We start from the raw sequence: 24,234 nt of genomic DNA, 5'->3' as shown, positions 1-24,234 counted from the left end.
AAGGGAGAGAAGACTTGCTCACACAATCACAATCAAGCAAGCGATTGTGAATGACAAACCTGTGTAATTACAACAGAGATCCCAGTGAAACAAATCTCACTTTTGGCACGTCTCTATTCACAGACTTCCGTCAATGTTAAGGCTGATGTATGATTAATCTTTTCCATTACAATGAGTGTGATAGAACGGGATACAGCAGAGTGTGTCCAAAATGTATGATGGTGCACTCCTCCCAAAAAGGCAATGGCATTATGAGAAATAATGTGTGAACAAATCAAGATTACATTATATTATTTTATTGCTTCCATATTTTAACGAAAATCGAGATTTAGCCTACTGGTGATAGTTGTTCTCTATGGCAACTGTAGCAAACAGACCTGTGTCAATAAATCTCACTTTTGGCACGTCTCTATTCACAGACTTCAGTCAAAAACCGAAAATCCAGTGTGATTGGAGCTGGATGTAATTGTTTTAGTCAGTCTCAGTCCCACTGCAACCCAACATCCTTCCTCCTGTCTCGCATGAAAATTAACTAACTTCATTCTGTAATCATTCTGTTACATTATTAAAGCCAACTCGCGCTTATTCATGTCAGACTGCACTAAAACATTTCCCTCTGTTTCTCTGCGCTGAGAGAATGCATGATGACAGTATGAGAGTAAAGTAGTTGGTCCCATTGCTCGGTCCTCCTTAAACTGTATCAACAACTGTCCAAGGCTACAGCGATTATATGACACCTTTATGAAAGTACTTAATTTTTAGCCAACATGATACATGACATGGATAAGGGCGAATACAGACTGTCGGCAGCTATACATGACTTGTTGGATACGGGCAGTAAAACAGAGAAAATATAATTAGTTTTATTCTTGTCATTGACATGGCATGTACACATTTATGATTGATTCATGAAAGCTCTCATTTCAGTCATGTGAAATACGTTCAATGTGAACTTGGGTGCCAGAGTGAAACATTATTGACACGTAGCCGTATAGCCGAATGCTGAAATGCACGGAATCAACTAAGAAACATGATATCGCTATAAGTCTGACATCATCCATGAAGACATGATTTGCTCTCAATTAAGGTTTGTCCAATCATTTTGAATTTCTCCGACAAGACAATAATTTGTCCTTTTCCAAATGAGCTACTCTTCACATAATTCATCAGGCAGCAATGTTTGTAAACACACTATGACACATCATAAGCATAGCCATTAGAATTGTTCAACGATTGGTTGTATTGCCGAGGTGAATGACCTGAAATAAAACTCACTACTGCCGTCGCGGTACGCCTACGGCATCGTCATGCCGGCAGCCAACTTTTTAACTCTGGGCTACTGTAAATTCAGCCATATCTAATCAACAACACATCACAGGCTAAATCAGCTGGATGTTTATGCAGTAGATCTGTCTGGATACAGTCACCATACATTCACAACAATGTTAGCCTAATCCACCAGGATAGTTGAGATATATCAAACCACTAGCAGCTAGCATGTTTCTTTCCTTGTGATGTTGGTAGGTACGGTAGATAGCTAGTTACAGTTAATGAGAAATTTGCCTCATGTTTATTGAAAACCCTTACTGTTAGCTGGTTTAGACAGCTAGCTACTGGTTTGTAAATGCATCTCTCTGCTGTTTGACATGTCAAAAAGTATGAAAAATAAACTTCAACTGTCAATAGACGGTTTGTCAGTTATCACTAGTTACACTGTCATTTCATATCACCTAAATATCAAATCATGTAATTTGATTGAGCAAGGTTTTCCATTAGTGTGGACGAGAACAGGCTTTGACTCTTAATCCAACCTGTCTGTAATGGGCAGCGATCAAGCCTACAATGTGGGGGGAAAGGTGTGATCGTGTTTCTGAGTGAATGTATCATCTTCTCTAGGCTACTGATGATCTATTCTAAGATATTGATTAGATGACGTTAGATTCAGTTTTAAAATGTCACACACATGATAAAAACACACGATAAAGCAATCGTGAAAGATGTGACAAATTGTAACCTATGCTATTTAATTTAATATAATTTAATAAATCAGATCAAATAATATAGACGGGACGTCTAATAAAAGCCTAGTATTGTGCAGAAAAAAACGCTGTAAAGCACCCAGGAAACATGTCAATTGTGCCACAAGGGTTGTTGCCTCTTGGCCCATTCTGTGTTGATTCATCAGCAGCCCAAGGACTATTATTTGAAATCAATCAATCAATGTTCATTTCTGTAAATCACACAATAACATGTAGGCTATCAAATACATTTGAATAGAGGCACAAATGTGGATATTTGTTTTATGAATACTGCCGTGTCATCAATGAGCCTGAAATTTACAGTGGTTTCAGTTTTGAATCATCCAATAGGGCCTATACAAATGATTTAACCTTTCTCCTGTGTTCATTACTCCCCCCTTATTATAGTGTTGTGTCCGGTCTGTTTTAACTGCTCTTATATTAACACAAAAAACATAAATCATCACCAAATTTAGTTTAACACCTTTTTAAGCTGTGAAACAATTTCTTCAGCTAGTGGTTAACATGAGTAACTGCTGTGAATTATACAAGAACAGACACTGAAAATGTATTTATACATTTCTATGTATTTTTTCATATTGTATGTATGTATTTTTACATTTCATTACCCATTAATTTCCTATGGCAGTCATTTTAGATGGTGTGACAAAGTTTAGGTGTGACAAAGTTGACTAAACCACTTGAAATTCAATGAATGTGGTGATCAGCAATTTTATATGTTCATATGCCTAGTGTGGAGGAAAACATAAGGTCTTGAGGCAATCAGTTGAAAAACACAATATTTCTTATTGATTTAGGAAAAGTTGTAAATCAGTCAGATTTGACCCTAACACTAGAGGAACATGACCAGTGGTGAAAACCTGAAGCGGGTCGTTAGACTGTTAGCACCCCATTGTTAACAAATGGGTGTGGGAAGGTGAAGGGAATTCAACATTGCTAAACACGTTTTGCATACTATGCACAATGCACTATAGGCATCTCTGTCCCAGCACGAGCGGCAGGGAGAGAAAAAAAAAATCTTCACTGTACAACCTATCTACATTTCTATTCAGTCACAATCTGACTGAGACCTCAAATCTCGCATGAAAATTCCTAACTTTTGTCTGTAACCCATAGAATCAAATCAAAATGTATTTATTTGTTTAGGTTGCATTATCAAAGCCGATTTGCGCTTACTCATGTCAGATTTCCCCGTTTATCTGCGCTGTCACGTGCTGTACATACGAGAGAATGTGTGATGACTAACAAACAGTATGAGAGTAGATAAGGATATTTGAAAAACACAATTTGGTCCCCGTTAAGATAACTTGATATTTTAACAATGTCCACTCTTCATGTTCCTGTAACTCACGACTTGATCTGCTAATCAACTCTGTTTGGCCAAAAATAAAAGATATCCTGTCATTCGTGCAATGAGTTAATCTCTCTAGCAAGCTGATTAAGCATGGCTCTGCAATCATAAACTATACTCATGTTTATTTTCGTGATGATTTTGTTCAATGGAAGGAACACGTCTTCGCAACTACTATCTGCTGCAGTAGCGGCATTGAGGTAGTCCACCGCTGCGATGACAACAGGCATATTTTAAACAGTGACCTCGCCTCAGGATGTGACGAAATGTTGGCCATCAAAAAAATATGTCACGAAAATGTTTGTTTTTGTATGTGTGAAATAACACCCCCCCCCACACACACACACACACACTAGCTAGCTAGTAAGCAACACCAGTGGCCCCACACCGCATATCAGTGTTTAAAAGTTGTTTCAACGACAACCTGTTTCAAGCCAGCTAGGTAGCTCTAAGTTAGCCAGTCATGACAGCATCAAAACAAACGTATAGCTAGCTAGCTTGTGTAGCTAGTTAGTATCACCTTTGAAGTAAGTTACCAGCGCTATGTGATTTACATCTTCCTTTCTTTTTTTCGAGGCAGAAGCTGGACAGAGCCTACGGACCGTTTGTAAATGATATATAGCATTTGATAGTTTTGACCAAATACTGAGTAAAGATACAGTAGGTCATAGTTGAATAGGTTCATGGTTGAGCGATGGCATTCATGTTTTATTTGAGGTACTAACCACCTCTGCAAAAAATCGTTGAGCAATTCTAATGGATAGGCTTACAATGTGTTATAGACCCCTTTCAGTATTTAAAAACATTGCTGCTTGTGAGCTATAGTAAACAAAATTAACTCCACATGTATGTCTGGGTACCTTCCTACAAATGTATCCATTGTTAGTCAATACAGTGAAGCATTTTTAGTTGGTGTTATTTCATTCGTGGAGCTAAGAGTTAGAGTAGGCTATATGTAATATATTGAACTGACCCTGTCATTGCGATCCTTGTCAAAGTTAGTGCAAAGATAGTAGTGCATATTTTCCAGTATAGCCTTTTATTCTTTTCAACAGTTGTTTTATTTGACAGTAGTATTTGGAAGCATTCCAAGTATTTAGTTTAGTTAGGTTAGTGAGCCAATCGGATGTTTGTTTTCAAGGTTCATTCTATGTTGCCCAAGGCAACGCCGACTAGTCATACGAATGAAATAGATATGAATTTACTTTACTTTATTTGATAGCATAATTTAAAAGCAGCCCACAGATTTGGGTTAGTTGGGAGCCGATTTGAAGTCATGATAAATGAGAGAATGAGAGGCGCGTAGTTTGTGCAAGGTTTACGCGCGCTATAAACGGGTTAAATTGGAGCCGAGCTCCGGGAACATAAGGTAAAAATGTAGGCGGAGTCACCATTTTAGGTAGTGAACTCAAGCCCCTTTTCGGCTACGTGTCACCTTGTCAAATGTATTTCTGTTTTTTTGTTTTTATTTTTTACTAATTGATTAATCATTCAGAGATTTTCCTCATAATTATTTAAAAATGTTTGCCTGTCAGCATCATTCGCCAGGGAAGGGAACATTCCGCACATATTGAAACTTTGTATCAGTATCAGAGAGTAGTAGTCATGGAGAGAACAATAATAGATAGATAAATAAAAAGTAAAACCAAAGCATAGTCAGTAAAAATAACAATAACAATTGTTAAAGTATATAATGTTCAGCAATCTACAGTGCAAGGGGAGGTGTGATCCTATCTCTGAACTAATTTGTCATCAACTATAGGCAACTGATGATAAGAAAATAAGATGACACCATAAAGCAATGATGAATAATAAAAGGATCAATACACAATACATGCTTATGATTCTAAGCACAGAGTTACAAAGGGAACCGTAAAATGTTACTGAAAAGTGAAAGAGTGCATCTAATGTTGGTATGTTACAGATTTCTGACATTTGTCTGTACTGACCTGATCAAAGGACAGTGCAGGTCTGGATGTTCCAGGGATAGTGAACTGTAAAGATTCCACAAACTGATAACCAGCTCAGGCCAGTGGAAGGGGCCATGGTGTTTATGGACATCCTAGCGTTTTGTAGGTTCTGCATTTATCGCTTGATCAGCTGCCTCACTGACAGTTCCCCTGTGTTTTGGGTTCAGCCAGGTAAGCTGTGTTAAAGTTGAGGGTCGGCTTTTTTTCAGCATTTTGTTTTCCTTCTGCTCAGAAGACTTGTGTCCTCAGGCATCAGCTATTGCTTGCCTGTTAGGATCTGTTTGGGTTCTCTTCCCTCATAACTTTGTTTGAACTTGATGGATGATGGGAGAAATGTAACATTTTAAGTCATTGCTGGTAGGGTTGTTTTGCACTGGAGACTGGGTTTTCCATGATGTTTGCATTGCTTTTCTACATTTGGGAGATGAGGCTGTTATTGTGGTTGGGGTAATTCTATCCTTTTATGGTGGGTTTAATATTGCCTCTCTCTTCCACAGTTTGAATGGCTCCCTGCCCAACAATGTGGAGATCAAGAACAACTCACTGTTCTTCAAGGGGCCTGTGACCTACGAGCTGTCGGGTACATACGTTTGTGACGCCACCAACGGCATCGGGACTCGCACTGGTCTTGTGGAGGTCAACGTCACAGGTAGGTTACAAGGGTGATGCTTCTTTTTGCTCTGGCTTTCGGAATGTGTTTCTAAGGACTGGCATGCGGCAATGCAATCGCAGTAGGGGTTCTGGAAATGTGATAGTGACATCAGTGGCATTGGCTGACCAAAACCCACCCCATTACATACAATAGGAGCAGTTGAGTTGCTTGAGGCGGTGCTTGTGTTTTGGATGTGGTGTCCACCTGCCTGTGCTATGAGGCTCCCTGTCATGGTGTGTGACAGGCTAGAGGCAACAGGCACTGCTGTGTCTGCCTCTCAATGCATTCCTCATTGTCACATCACAGAGCCAGTACAGAGCCCCACATCCAGGCACATGGGCAGGAGCAGGATAAAGCATGCCTGTCATCTGCACCCAAAATAACATCAATGATATGGGAGGGGAGTTTGTTGTATTGATCATATTTTTTCGCAACATTCTCACATTTCTCAGAACAGCCTTAGCCTCTTTGCAGTTAAATATCAATCCTTTTTCTTTTTTTCTTGTCTTCTGGGCGGGAAACAAAATGCAGAACAAAACTGATACAGTTCCCTTGCCTTCCCAGTTAATTGTTCGGACAAACCACTTTGCAGTGGCTTCACTGGGGTCTGATACATACGGGAAGGAATTTTGCGATCAAAGCTCTCACTGCAGTATGTCCCAGATCTCACCATACTATTCATGGCTGTGAAGATCCTCTCTATTGGTACCAGCTGTGTGTGGAGCCAAGAGACTGTCACAGTTTTGCTCTGGATTGACTGGATAGGTCTTCCTCTGCTTGGTTTGGGGGGTGGGCTGCTCCAACACGCATTGCTTTGCATGTTGACTCATGTTCTGTTTCTGAAGACGCTCTGCTTGGCGTGATATTAACAGCTGTGCCCTATACAGTGCTCTTGCATTGTATTTTTTTTCTCTCTTGACTGGATATAGGGTAGCAATTTTCTCTTGGTATGGCTAAGCCAAGGAATAAGGCACCATGTAGGATGCAGTGATGTCATCTTATGCATTGTGAGCCGACTGTATGAGGTGCCAGGGTTAGCAACATGATAACTGAAGTCTGAATGGAACATATTATAGCTTTTGCTTCTCAAACAAACAAGTAAGGAAACACTGTGGTGTATTGACTGTTTGTTCTAGGGGAGATTGTTGCATGAAATTCTGAAAGAAAGAAAAAACCTGCAATGAGGTCATTTCTACTCTGTCATTGAATGTTTTAATACATTTCCCTTTTCCTAATGTGAGTGTGTGAACAGTACTATATGCATGCATGTGTGTCTATAGTGTACTGTATGTCTGTGTGTGGGTGAGTGTGTAATCTTGTGTGAGCAGAATGTTTTTGTATTATGCTATAAAATGAACATTAAACATGAGACATGAGTCAGGTTTTTACTTCATCCATTTTCACATTCCAGTATACACGTTTCCTGCCAATATACTTTTAACAGGTAAGGCAGCATTAGTGATCTGACTTTTTGAGTGATGAGTCTCGTCACTCTCTGATGTTATTAGATGACAAAAATCCTTGTGTGCCATTTTGGTGCACCCCATTTCCCAAAGGGTCCCTAGAAGATATGCAACCAGTTTCCATAGTAACAACTGACAGGTTAAGGAGCAAGGAACAGGGCTGGCTTCTCTTACAAAGTCTCCTCCTGTCTTTGCTGATTCTGTGAAATTCAACCCCTTCCTGTCTTGCAGTGGATTGTCAGCATAATGCTCTCACTATTGTTTAACAACTGTGTGTGTGTGTGTGTGTGTGTGTGTGTGTGTGTGTGTGTGTGTGTGTGTGTGTGTGTGTGAGAGAGAGAGGGACTAGCCTACTTCTCAGAAAAGTATACAAATGCCTGCTAGCCTTATAGATCAAGACAGCCTATTTTGTGGGAGTAGCATTATGAAGTTTAATTACTGGCTTTGTGCTGAACATACAGTACAGTAATTACCACTTTGCCTTATTAAAAGGCTAATATTTTAGAGGTGTTTGGTCTTGAGTGCATTCAGGTGAGTTATATTGCTCTACAAAATCAATAAGGTATTATACATTATATTTCTTGAGGATACATAACACATTCAGTAAATGGGATGGGCAAGTAGAGACAAATAAGAACATTTAACTCCCAAGCACTTTAGGCCAGCTCTTTTTGATTTACTGCCAGTATTCCTCTCCTGAGATTCAAACTCAGCACTACCAGTAGCATACTGTACGTTTTGGCAGTAGTTTCTCTTTCTCATTTAATTTGGGATTTTTTGATTGACATGAAAATATAACCAGCCACTGATCTGTCACTGCTTGAAAAGTCTGGAAAATAAAATACCCCCCACAACTTGTTTGTGTCATAGGAAAGCTATTTTCCCACACTGAGGAACACCAGTGATGCACTGAAAAAGGTTTATTTTAATAAACCTCCTTTCAGTTTGCTCAGATGGATATGGTGTGGCTGTATAACTGTCATCTCCCAAGAAAAGGGCACAGAACACCATGTTTCAATTAGTTGGAGGTAGTGTTTGTCTCAGGCATGGCATCGACCATGGTAAGCTGTGTAGGCTGAAACCACTCTCTCTAAATACATGTGTTATGGAGATATGGTGTCACTTGTCAGACTCTAATGAACCACTTTTCTATTTTAATCAATCCTCACGTTGAGAAAGAGGGAGAGAGAAAAAAGGACAGTGAAAGTGGGAGAGAGAAAGGGAGATGATGAGGGGAGAGAGAGGTGTCTGTGCCAGAAGACAGACACATCTAATGGGTATGTTCTTACTCACCTCCCATACCTTTTTGAAATCACATTCAGTTCAGATATCCCCTGAGAGACAAAAAGAGAGCGAGTTGACATGTAGTTAGAGAGTCCCTACAGAACACATCAGCTAATTATTAAGTAGCCAAAGAGGTCATCTTAAAGAATAGACACAATTAAACAGCTGCACAATGAAGGCTATTTTTGATAATTTACTTACTTATAGCTTTTTAGCAATATAAGGAACAGCAGTCAAACTTCTTTGCAATCTTTTGAATGATGCAGTCAGAAGAGACTTACAGTAAAGGCTTGGTCAAAGTTTGATGATGTGGTTAACCCTTAAAGATGAGAAACATCTTAAGAGGGCAGAATTGGCCTTTAATTAAGATGATCAACATTTCCCTCATCACACTGTGTACAATCAAAGCTAGCCATGGTGAATGAATGATGGTTTTGTAAAGATGGCCTAACAATTATGTCATTATCACCCCTGAGAAACGAGTAGAGTGTGGTTTTCCACTGCTCGCCCTCTCTGTACACAGTGACTTTTTTGTGACTGTTTTTGTGGGAAAATGTCTGCCAGTTCTTGTGTTGGGATAATCATTTCCACTTGATTGCATGCATTGATATTTGCAAGCAATTGATGTTTTAGGGCCCACACAACCTCTTTACCTTTGTAGTGACCTTTGTAGTACACTGAAAATGAATTATTCTTGACTTATTAAAAGGATCAAAAGTTAAAGGCAAAATGTTTTGCAGGGGTCGGCCAGTGTGGGAGGCTCATGCAGGCTTACTTGCAGGCATGTGCCAATGCCTTAATGCCTTAAGCAGGCCTTCTAACTTTCATCTCCTGTTGTCAGCATTGTGGGACCCCGGCTGCTTAGGAGAGCAGAGGTAGTCTGTGTTGTCAGCTGTGCTGTGGGGCTCACCACTGGGGTTAAACTGGATGTAGTGACTGAGTTCTCCTCAATTCAGCAAGAAAGTGTGGGGATAGATGCTTCTGTAAGCACAGGCAACTGGCACAGACATCTCTTCACGCTCGCCTGAACAAGCAATCACCCGTTCCTCTGTGAGAAAATGAAGTTGAGAGAGAAAGGGAAAAAAATTCCACCACAAGGTGAAAATGGAATGAATAAAACATAGACACACCACTGAAAATATAAATAAATAAAGGAATGTGACAAAAATAAATGCTTCAATGAATTTGATATTGGAATTTAGTTGAGGAGATAAAATGGATGCCAGAAATAGATAGGCAAACAGGGATTGAGAGAGGAGGGAGAGAGAGAGAGAGGATGATGTTTACATACTTTTATGTAAGCGACTGAGTCAATCCTTGGCTTTAACTACTTGTCACATATTCCATCCTCCAAAGACATGCCATGATGGGCAGAGACACGGAGATGGAGGAGGGGCGACAGTGTCACAAATCATTTAATTTACATTAACTCTAAAAATATATTGGCAGATTCTATTAAGTTCTATCTTCATTAAAACTGTCACTCCGCATAAGCTGTTTCAAATACCAGGGACTATAGAAATATCTCTAGCAGCCATAGCTCTTTTAGGGTGGTCAATTTTCATCAACTCTGAAAGGGCCTCTGTATGCCTTGTGTGCCTTTGTCGGTTTTCTCAAGGTGATTACATAGCAGTGTGCATGTATGTCATTGTTGCTTGTGTTCCAATCAAACTTGGAAATGTGAATTTAAGCAGTACTACAAACCAAGTATCATACCATATATCACGCCAAATTGCATTTGCTGTTCTACAGCTTTCTTTCTTTCTTTCTTTCCCTGACTCAGACAAGAGGCATTACGATGTCAGCTTTGCAAAAGCTCTCCCAGCAATGTGAAATTTATTTGTGTTTGCCTGTCATGACCAAGCCTGTCTCAATCCGCCTGATATGGCACATTGCTCCATTACTTCCTCACATGGTATCATGCATTATTCATGAATCAAGGGTCTGTGCATGTATGAAACCCTACTGTAAGTCGACGTGCTGTCGGGACGATTGAAGAACATATTCAAAGCCCCTTGTGTGGGGGTCTCTAGCTCCATCGCCTATCTCCAGGCTAACTCCTTGAATCTCTTGAGTCCCAGGCCAGCACACACCTGGGTGGGTATGGGTCTGTAGGCTGATGGAGCGTGATACAAGCTCCATCTCCTTTCTACAGGAAGGGCCTCTCGCTGTTAGGATCCCACCAAGCTCACGCCTCATTATCCAAATGAGACATTAGCATGAGCTTCTCTCTCTCTCTCACACCATGGGTTGCCCATAAAGCCATCATGTGCTGTGCCAGAAAAAGTACTGAGAGGGAAAAAAACACTGTGGTTGCAGCTTTGCATGAAATGGAGGAGGGGCTGTTTAGAGTGGAAGAGTCTTTTTATTTGTGTGTGTGTGTGTGTGTGTGTGTGTGTGTGTGTGCGGGGGGTGGGGGGGGTGGGGGGTAGCTACTGGGGTGAAACGGAAATGTCCAGAGTCACCAAGGGATGGTGTGAGAGCAGAGCAGGGAAGATGTTAGTGATTTATCTTAACATTTGTTTCTGTATTGCTAGCTGTTCTTGCTCTCGGGGGGGGGATATGCAGAAGAGAGGGATGGCATGGAGATGCAGACAGATGGAGGATGGGCATTGGCTGAGCCCCTTCAGCTCCGTTCAGCTCCTCTATTCTCTTTCCTCCTCCTCCTTCTCTCTGTCCACTCTCATGGCGTACACAATGCGCCACCCTAGGAGGCTGATGAAGTAGGTCAGAGTCCCAGGGTCAGGCCACTGGCTCCAAAGCTGCTGCTGCTGCCGCTGTGGTGATTCAGTCATTACACACTACAGTCTCAAAATAATACAGCCAGACAAGCAACAAAGAAGAGAAATGGTCAGCTGCTGGTATACAACCTCAGCCCCTCCCTCTCTTCTCTCTGCACTGACACTGACATGCAGATAAAGAGGACTTGCGCTACGTGTATGACATGTAGCGCATCTGCTAACCTTATTATCCATTATTTCATTACATGGTCCACACCCTCATGCAGATCGGCTCAGAAATGCATATATGCATTTTATCTCTCACAGCACAAGTGCCTGTGATGTGCCTGTTTCATGCAAAACCACTCCAATGATTGTAATATGCATGTCAACGTATTTGATATGTGCTTCATGGAGATAATACATTAGAATACTTTCAACTTTCCTCACATTATATCCCAATGTCTTAGAAAAGGTATAAAATATATTATATATACCAATCACAGTCCAAGGTATTCAGACAGACATGGAAGGCAATGCATGTTCAGGACGTCATGTTAGTGGTCAGATTTTTATGTTTGATGCCAGTATTATTTCATTGTGTGTTGTTATCTCACCCAGAACAGACTGCACCCTACAGTACCTATTTGCTTTTTCCAGGGAATTGAATTAGAATTTCAGGTCCAAAGGTTTTAAAGACATCAGTGACATTTACCTACGCATAACCAAATCTTATGCCGCCGCAAAATCGGTGACAGTAAAAGTGTTGACAAACACAGAATGAAACAGTAGATAGTGAGTGGAATATGTGATAGGGAGAAAAAGAGCTTTGCTTCAGTGTTGACTTCCAGACAGCATGCTAAATTCCTGTCACTGATGAGCTTTTATTCTTTGTGGCAGCATTATATTTCCATGACTTCACAACCGCTGGCGAATCCAGACAGGAGAGTAACAACGATCTGTCGAATCGCTGAATGAATGTGTCTTCCCCCATTGTCCCCATTCCTACACTCTCGTTATGTCATTGTCTATTTTGTGTGGGCTCTCCTCCACCTCTCAGACAGGATTGTTACATCTTCTTTTCACCCACCTTACTTCATTTCTTTCTTGTTCCTCAGCTCATTTAGTTGTATTAAAATACCACACCCTGAGCCTTTCTAAATCCTCCCTGCTGCCCCCAATCTCTGTCACGGCAGCTTGTCCAAGTGATTGCGTTAAGGGTCAGGAATGTTTGTACCTGTTTCTCTCTTGCGTGTGGAGACAGGACTCTAGCACACCCAGAAGCTATCTCTGCAAGTTAGAATTGCGAAACAATTTCTCTCTGAATCCTCTTCTCCCATAGTGTTGTCTTTCCCACATAACTGTATCTTGTGTACTTTGATGAATATTTCTCAGACACGTCACATTGGTGTAGAAAAACTTGCTTGAGATGTTTCCCTGTTTCGCAATTCACTCATTTACCATATGGCATTAACACATTGTTTCATTCAATGAAACTGTCAAAAGCTGTTGATTGGTGGTTAAGAGGTTTAGAAGAAAACTGTTTTATCAGAACATTGTAAAGATAATTAATTAAATATGCTCTCTAAACTCAAATGTAAATACTACAAATATAATGATTAATAAAATAGAATATACCAAGGTAAGTATATTTAAGGGCTGCAGTTGCTCATGTCATATGTTGCTGTATAAATCTATCATGGCTCTGGATTGAATTATGGCCTTTCATAGTACATCTTGGCACCTATTTATCTCAATAGAACTTTTTGGCTCTTGGTACTCAAGGTTACCTCGCTATCTGCAAATTCCCAAAGGCTTGTAAATAGACAATGCCTTTTGTTGGCTGGAACAGTATCAGCGGCTTTAAGGTTTTTTTTGTATCTTTCTCCTGGCAGGTGTTGTCGCTCTCTACAGCATGGTGCAGAAACACCTCCTCCTTCCTCAGTGCTGTCGAAAAGCCCTATGTATTTCATCTGCTCATACTGTGTTTTATTATTAGTATTTCTGGAATGTGATTAGTGTGTGCCATGGCCATTTTAATCTCACATACTTAAATGTACAGACTACATGGATTTTCCGCTGGAGGAGAAAATGCCCCAGGGTTGTGCAGAATGTATGAATTTGGCATTTGTTAACTGTGTGTATTTGCAGGCCAGGGGAATTGAATGGGTCTCTCATAGATTTTGGAGAATGTGACCTTGCTGGAGGGAGAAACACAGCAAAGACTTCACACTGAGCAGCCCATAAACATTTCACATTGTGAGAACCGATCCTCTCCATAGACGCGCCTCTTAAAATTATCAGAAAGGAAGTGTCCGCCTCCCTCTGCAGTCTGATCTAAAGAAAGGGCTGATTGGAGTTCTGCCTGGTGGTTTGAGGTCTTGCTCTTTATCCTCCTTTTGACAGAGGAAGCATTCCATTTCTCAGAGAAGTATGTTCACTGTTACAGTAACACTCTTTCTTTCCACTCCCATTCTTTCTTTTCAGGCTGAAACACAAACAAGAGACATTATAAAACAACTGCCATCGCAACCTTCAAGGTTATCCTTTATGTCCTTCGTGTTGCATAAACAGTGGGACTGGCGAGTGTCACACAAGTGTGTTGGGAGGTTGTTTTCATGTATCTACTCTGAATGAAGCATCTCACTCGGAAATTATTAGTGTTGATGTGTACACAACACGTGTCAGTTAGTGTCGTCACTTGATCCTTTATAGTTTCCACGAAAAAACTAAGGTGAATGGGTTTCCCTTTGAAGGCTGTTGCTATCGTCTTTTCATTGGCCCTCTTCGGTTGTTTTAATGGTCTGGGTTGGTTGTTTTCTCGTTTGAAATTGGTATAAATATAGCCTCAGTATTCTTGATTGGGAAAAAAAAAAAAAAAAGATCCAACCAATTAGAGTGTCTGAAGGGGATGCTGAGACCTGGCACTGTGACCTGGCACTGCTCTCTCATTCATGTGTGTAGTGAAGCCCCTGTGTCTGAATAATGCCATTAGTTGTCCAGATTAAGACCTGAGCTAATATCTGAGAAATCTGCCCTCGAGAAATCTCAGAGCTTTCTCATCAGCCTGGGGAGTAGGGCTGGATGCAGAGGAAGTGACCGTGACTGTGGTTGTGAGGTTTTTATTGTGGATTGTTAGAGTGTCTTGGTAATTAAGGGTGAGAGGAAGACTTCAGTCATAGTCATGCAACCCACTGGGCAGGAGAACAATCCCTAGCCTGCTGTAGCATTTATCAGTTCTTCTAATGAGCCTGCAGTTCTAATTTAATGTAATGGCTTTGAGTTAGGACCAAATCAAAATAATTTGAAGCAGAACCAATTATTACCAAAAATATGAGTGGTTTGTCTTTTGTTTGTTTCATGTGAGTTACATATTGTAACTGGTGTTAGAAGTGGGATGTTGATTGTATGTGCCTTCGGAGAGGTGTGTCCACATGTGGGACTTGGTATAGTGAAGCATGAGGACACGCTCTGCCGAATGAAGGGGATAGTGTTTCCTGTATAACGCCTGTTAGTATCTCTGCCTATGGAATTAACCCTCTTGGGACAGTAGCTAGCAGGGCTGGTTGACAAGTGGGAGGTTGTGAGTTCGATCCCTTCTTAGGGCAATATACTCTACCCCTACCACCATTCGCTTTTGCTTTGCTGTTTCCTTTTTTCCATGTTTATGTGCATGTATGTGTTTTTCTATGCTGTCCTCGTCAGTCTTTTTTTCTATTTAAATTCATAATTGTGGATTGCCTGTGGATGAAATATGAATTTCTCAAAAGTTTTAGTTGTTATCACTGTAATCCCACAAGATGTGTGAATATGTTAGCAAGACATCTCTGGCCAAGCTAATTTTCCCTAGAAAATCATGAATATAGATACAGTTTCAGAATGGAAGATATACTGGTCATGTGTCAAGTGTGTTTCATCCCCACAATATTATTACTTTCCATATGCAATATCCAATAACTCTGTCATTTTTGCACTGTGTATCCTATAAGAAATTAAGATTATCCCTGTGAAGAATGCAACTGTATAAGCTATTCTAACACAGTGTTTACCAATAGAACTGATAGCCTTGTTGCCTTGTGATTCACAGCATTCTCCTTACTGTGTTGCCAAGCTGCATGCATGTGTGAAGCTGTTCTTTACTGTCTTCTTAGCCAAGGCGTCACAGTCAATACACTGTAGGTGAATGTTTTTGGGAGCTGTCTCTTCTCTTCCCTTTTTTCTCTCGCTCTCTGAATCCTCTCCCCTGATAGCCTTTTACTAGATGCGGTGGTTCTTTTTTTTCTGTTGAAGGTTTAGCTGTTTGCTATTGAAGCTAAATGTACTGCAGCTCTGCAGGTTTAGACAAGCACCACATCTGAGCAGGGCTTTGATCATTTTCGAATAATCCTCACTCTGTCTCTCCGAATTCTGCCTCTGCCTTCAAGAACTGTGGCGAGTACAGTTTATCTGTATTCGGTGATGGAAATTAGGAGAAAGTGTGTGTGTGTGTGGGGGGGGGGGGGGGGGGGCAGGAAAAGATACAGTATTAAAGAAGTTTGGGGTACTGTATAACTTGTGGCAGACAGAGATGTCACATTTTGAATTTGAGGGCTTGGTCAAAGCTCTAGATGATAAGAATAAAGTCTTTGTGTAGGCTTCACCCCCTCCCACTCAGCCCATGAAGGCTGGCACCCTGTTTGCAGTATCTCACATCTATGGCATAAGGCCACCTTGTCCTGGCAAGGACTGCGTAGACTGGAACACCTACCTGTGTCTCACTTTTCACTCTCTCTGTGCCACCTTTCCTGATTAGTAAGTCTTATTAGAATATCTGATATTACATACAGCATGGCTAATGATATTATGTATTGAAGAAGGATCTTTCATATTTCTCATTCTGGTACTGGAAATGTTTGATTATTTCACTATATGGTCATCTAACTATGTACAGTATCAGCCTGACTATACATTTTTGATTTGTTCAAAACGCGTTGTTTCATATGTACTAAACTGATTGTGAACTCAATCTTAGGCTTGAAAGATAGAGACAGTCTGCATAAAATATAGACCACAGAGAAAACAAATATTCATATTCTTGAACACTGTATTAAACCAGCAGTTCCCAAGCTTCTTGGGAATCAGTGTATTAGTTACTATGTCAATATATGTTTTATTTCCTATTTGATGGTGGTTTGTGCTAGACTGGCTGTGTTTGTTTCCTTCTTTCTCTGCCTCTGAGAGATGCATGTGGCTGATGATGACTAAAGCTTGCTTTTGCAGACAGGGTTGAAAGCATTCATTGGGGTGGGGGTTCCGTCGAGGGGCGCGCGAGGTGGGTCGGGGGGGTCCTTCCTTTTCCCTTTGCTTATCCTTCCCTGTCTCCCTTCCCTCATCTTTCCCCCAAAAAAGAGCACCTGCACACAGAGCACCTCCTCCCACCAGAGCACTGACACACTGTCCCCTTCCATCTGTCTTTTCCTACCCAGAATTCCCTAACAACCCTGGGGAGCGTGAGATCCCGAAGGAGCAGCCCAATGCAGGCGCCGCCATCGGGGGTGCTGTGGGGGGAGTCGTCCTGTTGGGCGTGGCAGCCACACTCCTCTTCGTGTTCCTGCGCCGTCGCCAGCGCACCTTCAAGGGTGACTACAGCACCAAAAAACATGTGTTTGGAAACGGCTACAGCAAGGCTGGTGGCCTACCCACCCACCCACCTATGCCCAAGAACCTGCAGTACCCAGACGACTCTGACGACGAGAAGAAGCCAGCCCAGATCAGCGGCCCTGGAGGCTTTGAGGCCAGCGATCGTGATTTTGACGGTGACGCGGAGGACCTGAAGAGGCCCTATTTCACTGTGGATGAAGGAGAAAGCCGAGATTACGATGAACGGACTCTTGCTTTCCAGTATGACCCGGAACCTGAGGTTGCTGATGATATGGTCTCCCAAACCGATGGCTCTGTCATTTCAAAGAAAGAGTGGTATGTGTAGTGGCATGAACCCCCCCCTCCCCAAAAACGAAACCCATTCTGTTCCCACCTGCATCCCACCACACCCCTCACCTCGATTATCAGCCCCAACTCTTCCATTTGTCCATTCCCAATATCTCCCTCGATCTCATTCCTCTGTCGATAAGCCTAGTATCCCCCCTGTCCCTCCCCCATCAGAAACCATTCAACTAAACCACATTAGAAAATGCAGTGTCAACTTTAAAGAGCTTGAAACAACATGTCATCATCACATCATGGTATATCGGAAATCCATTAGATGAATTTGCAAAATAATAGAAAAAAAGGTTTGTAATTGGACTCATGCCGACCGCCCTTGACTTTCAAGGGCAGAGAGCTGGACGCTTGAAAAATACTGGTGTTTTATGTTTTTATTCATGTTATTATAAATGTATTAAATATATTAAAAAAGAGAATTTGAGGGATGAGGTATTACTGAGCACATTTGTGAAAGTCTTACACTGGATGTATGAATTCTTTTTTTTATTCAACTCATTACCATTGCCTTTTCTGCTATGATATTTTTTTTTATATATAATTTGTATGGATTTGAGGTGATCAGAAACCTGTGGGTAAAGTATGAAACATGATGCAATAGATTTGAGGTATGTGACTTTGTCGTCAATGTTTTCAAAGATGGATGTTTGTCATGGCAGCCCTTCCTCTCTTCTCCTGCTCTCCATCAACAAGGTTAGCAACACTAGGAGACTGGGTTTGAGAATGTATTACAGCACCCTGCAGAGTATACTGATTGGGACATCTCTAACTTTACACTCAGTGGACAAATGTGTAGATTATAGCTGCTTTCCAAAGACATGCCTTATATTTATTTGAAGACCCAGCACTCAGGGTAAAATGCCTGTGCAGAGAGCTGAGGAATGTGTCAACACACTAAGCCATATGGGCATGGCAGTAATGCATAGATCTTGGAGGAGATGCTAGTGCATATGTGCCCCATTTCAGATGCTAAACTGTCTTGGTGCCCACATGAAAGGACTGCGATAGCAGGGGAGAAGGGGGCTGTTATCTTAAAGCATTCTACATTTCAATGTGTCCAACACTCACATCCAGTAACATCTTAACTCATTAAGGATGTGGCATGTCCAGTATTTTCTACATAATGCTTCAACAATGCTCTGAAATGCCATTTCATTTCATGTCACTTAAACTTGAAATGGTTTACCTGTGTAATTGAGCTCTAAAACAGATCACTGTAATGAAATGTCTATTTTTGTGTTGAGAGATCATAATCATGTGTTTTGATCTAATCTGTGTCAGATAAGTAACCTTTTATCAAGGTTATATCAGAGAAAATTAGGACTATAATGTATTAAATTGACCCAGTACCTTCTATCAGGAGCCTTCAATGGACACAAGGAAAACATTTTATTTGGGCGAACATTTATGCCTACAGAGAACTTTTTCAAGCAAAGGGAATACAAAACTATCATGATAGATATTATGTAAATGAATTAGTCAGAAGCTTGTATGTTTTTGTTTATTTCTTTGGGTGGTGTTTTTTTCACAAAGTAAATTCCAAACAGCTCTTCAGTGATGAGGAACTGGTTCTCCTTGCCCCAAAAAAGTGTAATCTGCTGATGGGCCTACAACCATTTTTCAGAGTGGTATTGTTTTGTTGGCTTCTTTTTAAACCACAATAAAAAGGTGCCAGGAGCTGTGGTCCACAGCATAGTACCCTTTGACCACAGCTTTGAGATCCACCATATAAGCAGCAGAATATATTGTGAAAAATAAATGCAAAATATGGAACAGAATACAAGTTGGTAAATATGTCAAGCAAGGGACATGAAAAAAATACCTGTCTAACTCTAAACAATGTGAGTATTAAGCCTTATTTTTTGCATGTGTTTTTTTTTTTGAGGGAGTGGATATACAGTACAGTACTGTATGTGTGTGTTATGGTTTCTCTTTTGTATCAAGCCAGAAAATTGTCTTTGTGTTTGCAGCTTATCAGTGAACTTCTTGCCTGTGTTTGTTGAGAGGTGGGATATGGTATTTGTGAGCTGGTGGGCAGTTTCTTACAATATGATTTCACTTACAGAGACAAAGACCAACTCTTAGAATTGACTTAACTGAATATTTGACTGTCCACCATGCCACTATGCCTTATCTATGTCTTTGGATGAACATGTTGATTACAAACCCAGATTCTAGAGATATAGATCTATACATATCTGTATAAGATATATAGATATACATATTTGTATATATCACTTTACAAACCGCCCTGTTGTGTTTTATTTGGAAGTCATAAACAAAATAACCACATGGAAGAGGTATTCTGTCCTCAAAGAAGCTTTTTTATTTCACTATAATTGTTTCAGCTGTAATGATTATAACTACATACAAAATGATTTATAAAAGAGTGTGTATAATTGTATTTTTTTATTTCTTTGGTATTTTAGTGTTCAGTGCCTATGAAATTTGTGAGGATGTGAGGTTTGTAATGGACATTTCTGCTCCATCCCAGTCATTCAGTATGTTACCAATCCATGTACTAAAATGTGACTTTCATAACTTTTAAACACAATGATGGGAGAATAATTTTGCATAGATAGGCCCAAGGTTTTTTTTTATATCATATTTCAACCATCATCTCCATAATGTCTCTTTAAAGTCAAAAGTAGCTCCAATCATTTCTAATCAAATGAAGGAGTAAGTGGATATACACTTAGAGAACACTTTATTAGGAACACTATACTAATACTGGGTAGGGCCCTCCCTTTGCTCACAAAACAGCCTCAATTCTTCGTGGCATTGATTCCACAAGATGTTGGAACCATTCCTTTGAGATTCTAGTCCATGATGACATGATTGCATCATGCAAGTCCTGCAGATTTTTCAGGTGCACTTTCAAGCTGTGAATCTCCCGTTCTACCACATCCCAAAGGTGTTCTATTGGATTCAGATCTGGTGACTGGGAAGGCCACTGAAGAACACTGAACTCATTGTCATGTTCACGAAACCAGTTTGAGACGACTTTTGCTTTGTGACATGGTGTATTATCATGCTGGAAGTAGCCATTAGAAGATGGGTAAATTGTGGCCATGAAGGGATGCACATGGTCAGCAACAATACTCAAATAGGCTTTGGCATTCAAGCGATGACTGATTGGTATTAACCGGCCCAAAGTGTGCCAAGAAAACATTCCCCACACCATTACACTACCTCCACCATGAGAAGGTGTTCCTAATAAAGTGTTCGGTGAGTGTATATTACAGCCTCATAATTTGACCTCCAGCACTTTTCCCTGTCCAAACTGGAAATAATCAACTTTGAGAATATATGTGAATTGAAAATGTGTCAACCTTTGGTTGCGAAAGCACAAACTTAAAATCTTAAATTTATCCTAATTTAGATTTTAAACAGAATACATACCCCTCTGTAGATCAACTGTGGCCCAAATCCTTACAATAACAAAGGTCAATTACCATTTATTTTCAAGAACAAGTCAATGTTTTGGGTATCATTCGCAAAAACCTTAATTGACTTATGCTCTGTGTAATGACTGTTGTACTTAGGCAAATGATTCAAATGCACGACTCGGAGACAAAAATCGAATAGAATAGTCTTTACTTTCAAAAATGTTCGGTACACAGGTAGGCAGTAAATTGGTAAGCAGATAATCCAGGAAGGGGGTAGGCAAAGCAGGGTTTGGTACACAGGTAGGTCGTGGCAGATAATCCGAAAAGGTGTAGGCAAAAAGGCAAAGTCGAAAACACACTCGGAGATCTAAAACCAGGAATACTTATCACTAGGAAATGCTGGGACGTATGACACAAAGGTACAAAGACGAACTGGTACAGAGACAGTGGAATACAGACTAAATACACAAGGAAGGATGATGAGGAACAGGTGAAGTCAATCAGGGCGGGGTAGACAATCACACAGGCAGGAAACACACAAGGCAGGTGGTGAAGTGTCTGAAACGAGAGACAAGGTGAGCATAACAACATAAAACAGGAAACAATGAATGACTGGCATGAAAAAGACAAACTTAAACTAAGGAGCAGGGCGCGACGTTACACTCTGTACATCATGGAACCACTGGCATAGTTGAAAACAACTTGGAAAAGGAAAATAAGCAGGCATTTGTATTGTCAGTCCATTATGGTTGGTTTGAGTGTTCTGTTATATATAATTAATCACAATTTCATTCCATCTACTTTTGTATAATGTATGTTTGCTTCAGAGCTCAACATTCCACTGTAAATAATGTATATACGGTTGAGATAATAGTTGGGTTTTATTTAGGGACAACTACAATAGGGACCCTGTTCATGTATAATAGACAGATTTTGACTGCAAAACAATTATGACAGATAGATTGATTTGATATACAGTACATATCTTATTACCATAATCCCACCTAAGATGCCACTTCAGTAGGTGTTGATATGCCGGTGATGGCTTCTCTGTTATACAAAGGGATGATGCAGACTTTGTATATACCTGCAACAAAAGAAAAGAAAGAACTTGTCTGTATATACCTGCAACAAAACAAAAGAAAGAACTTGTCGGTATGCAGCCATGTGAATGTATACAGTGCCCTGCGTAAGTAATGGGACAGTGAAGCATGTTTTCTTCTTTTGGCTCTATACTCCAAAAGCTGGATTTTAAATCAAATGATGAGGTTAAAGTAGAGATTGTCATCTTTTATTTTATGGTATTTGTGTACATATTGGTTTCACCATTTAGAAATGACAACACTTTGTATACATAGAGCCCGTATTTCAGGGCACCAAAAGTAATTGGCTTGACAGGGGTTTCTGGTTAGTCAGGTTTGTTCGATCACATCATTTGTGCAAGCATAAGAGAGCTGTCAATGTCTAGTATTGATTCTAGGCTTTGTGTTTGCCTTTGGAGTCTACAATTGATGTCTGTCAACATGAGGACCAAAGAGGTGTCATTGAAAGTCAAGGAAGCCACTATTAGGCAGCAACATCAGAAAAACTATCAGAAACATAGCCAAAACCGTAGGCATGACAAAATCAACAATCATGACTACATTTAATTGGTAGCGATCAGGGAACGAGATCCCTTGATCGAAATATTTCATTTACGAATGCTGTTTTAGTCTGGAAAAAGCGCTTTCTAAAATGGAGTGTCCTACCCGACATTCGGTTTGCATATGAACATGTTGTTATTGCCAGGGCTGTTCTAGGGGAGTAGACTCTATTTTCGCCTCTCTGTCTCTGGTGGCTGCCTCTTCAAATCATGCGCACATACAGAAACACAACAGCTAATGTCCAACACTAGTCCATTTCAACTCAATTTTGCCGTGGCCAGAGGTGACAGATAACCCTAACCCTACAAAAAAAATAATTAAAAAAAATAACTCTAACTCTACAAATAAATAAATAAAATAAAATTGGTGAGCTCAGCTATCGCAAATGGTGGAAGGCCAAGGAAGACTTCTACAGTGGTTGACTGAAGAATGTTCACCCTAATTAAGAAAAACACCAAAACAACTGTCCCACAATTCAGGAACACTCTCCAGGAGGTAGGCATGAATGAGTCAGAGACTACCATGTGCAGAATATGTCACCAGCTGATCTACAGAGGCTTCACTGCAAGGTGGAAGCCACTAGTTATCCTCAAAAAGGATGGTCAGGTTACAGTTTGCTAAAAAAAAGTACCTAAAAAGCCTGCAGTTTACAGCACACCACCTCATCTGTGAAACATGTTGGAGGGGGTGTTATGGTTTGGGCATGTATAGTTCCCACTAAAACTGACTAATTAGTCTTAATTGATGACGGAAGCAGCAGAATGTTTTCTGAAGTGTACAGAAACATATTATCTGCTTGATTACAAGCAATGACCCAAAACATACTGCCATAGCAACTAGGGAGTTTTTGAGGGACAAAAAGTGGAAAGTTCTTAACTGGCCAAGTCAAGCTTAAAATTTAAATCCAATTGAACATCCATTTCATTTCCTGATGATAAGATTTTAGGCAAAAATACCTCAAAACAAACAACAACTGAAGATGGCTACAGTACAGGCCTGGCAGAACATCACCAGAGAAGATACCCAGCGTCTGGTTAGGCAATCCAAACTTTTGGAGAATAGAGCCAAAAGAAGAAAAGAATATTTACTGTCCCATTACTTACGCAGGGCACTGTATTTCTGAGGGTGTTACAAATCAGAAAAAAACTGACTCACATGTGATGACCCAATGAAGTAACTTATTTCTTTTAAAGCATTCAATGATTTCAATAGTCAATGATGTTCTGTCCCAAATCACTGAATGGTTAGACGTGTGTACTATATCTGATGGAATATGGTCCATCTTCTTTTGATGCATCTCTTACCACAGTACCAGTTTTTTTTTAACAGCTCGTACTCCAAATGTGTCCATCGGTAATGTAACCCACACTGCCTTTCTCTTAAGATTATAATTTTAAATCAGATGTTCAGACAATATTTATTCCAAATGATATGATGTATATGTATGTTTACTGTGGTGCAAGTGGTTCTTTTCTATGGTCATATTTTATTTGTTATTCACTTCTCAGCCTTATAGGTAATTTCTTATCAAGTCCTGTGAGCCTTAAGTGTCAAGACATGAAATGTTTGTTCAGAAATTAACTGGGTATTTTCCCCTTTTGTCATCATAGATTGGTCTAAATAAGTTTTAAGAGTACAACATATCAATTTAATATTTGTAGCTATGCATTTTTGTTTTAAATTGAATAAGATAAAATATATAAGTGTATTCCATAATTATTTTCTACAAGACAGATGTTAAGGG

The 24,234-nt window shown here is 40.2% G+C and overlaps 1 protein-coding gene across 2 annotated transcripts in view; it reads left to right on the top strand.

The window, feature by feature from the left end:
• The window catches only part of nectin1b (nectin cell adhesion molecule 1b), a gene marked incomplete at its 3' end in the record, with an annotated part of 152,006 nt that overhangs the window by 62,273 nt on the left and 65,499 nt on the right, over positions 1-24,234 (top strand). Inside the window, exons 5-6 of one of the 2 annotated variants that reach the window (XM_083695736.1) lie at positions 5,858-6,009; positions 16,945-19,862. In XM_083695736.1, coding sequence (XP_083551862.1) covers positions 5,858-6,009; positions 16,945-17,444 — 652 coding nt within the window. Of the gene's footprint in view, positions 1-5,857; positions 6,010-16,944; positions 19,863-24,234 lie in introns of those variants that run through there. The other variant, XM_083695735.1, reaches the window with a different exon arrangement.

This window comes from Argentina silus (assembly GCF_951799395.1).
Source record: "Argentina silus genome assembly, chromosome: X".
NCBI lineage: Eukaryota > Metazoa > Chordata > Actinopteri > Argentiniformes > Argentinidae > Argentina > Argentina silus.
Note: the sequence above shows the minus strand (reverse complement) of the source record. Positions and strands in the feature narration are given on the sequence as shown.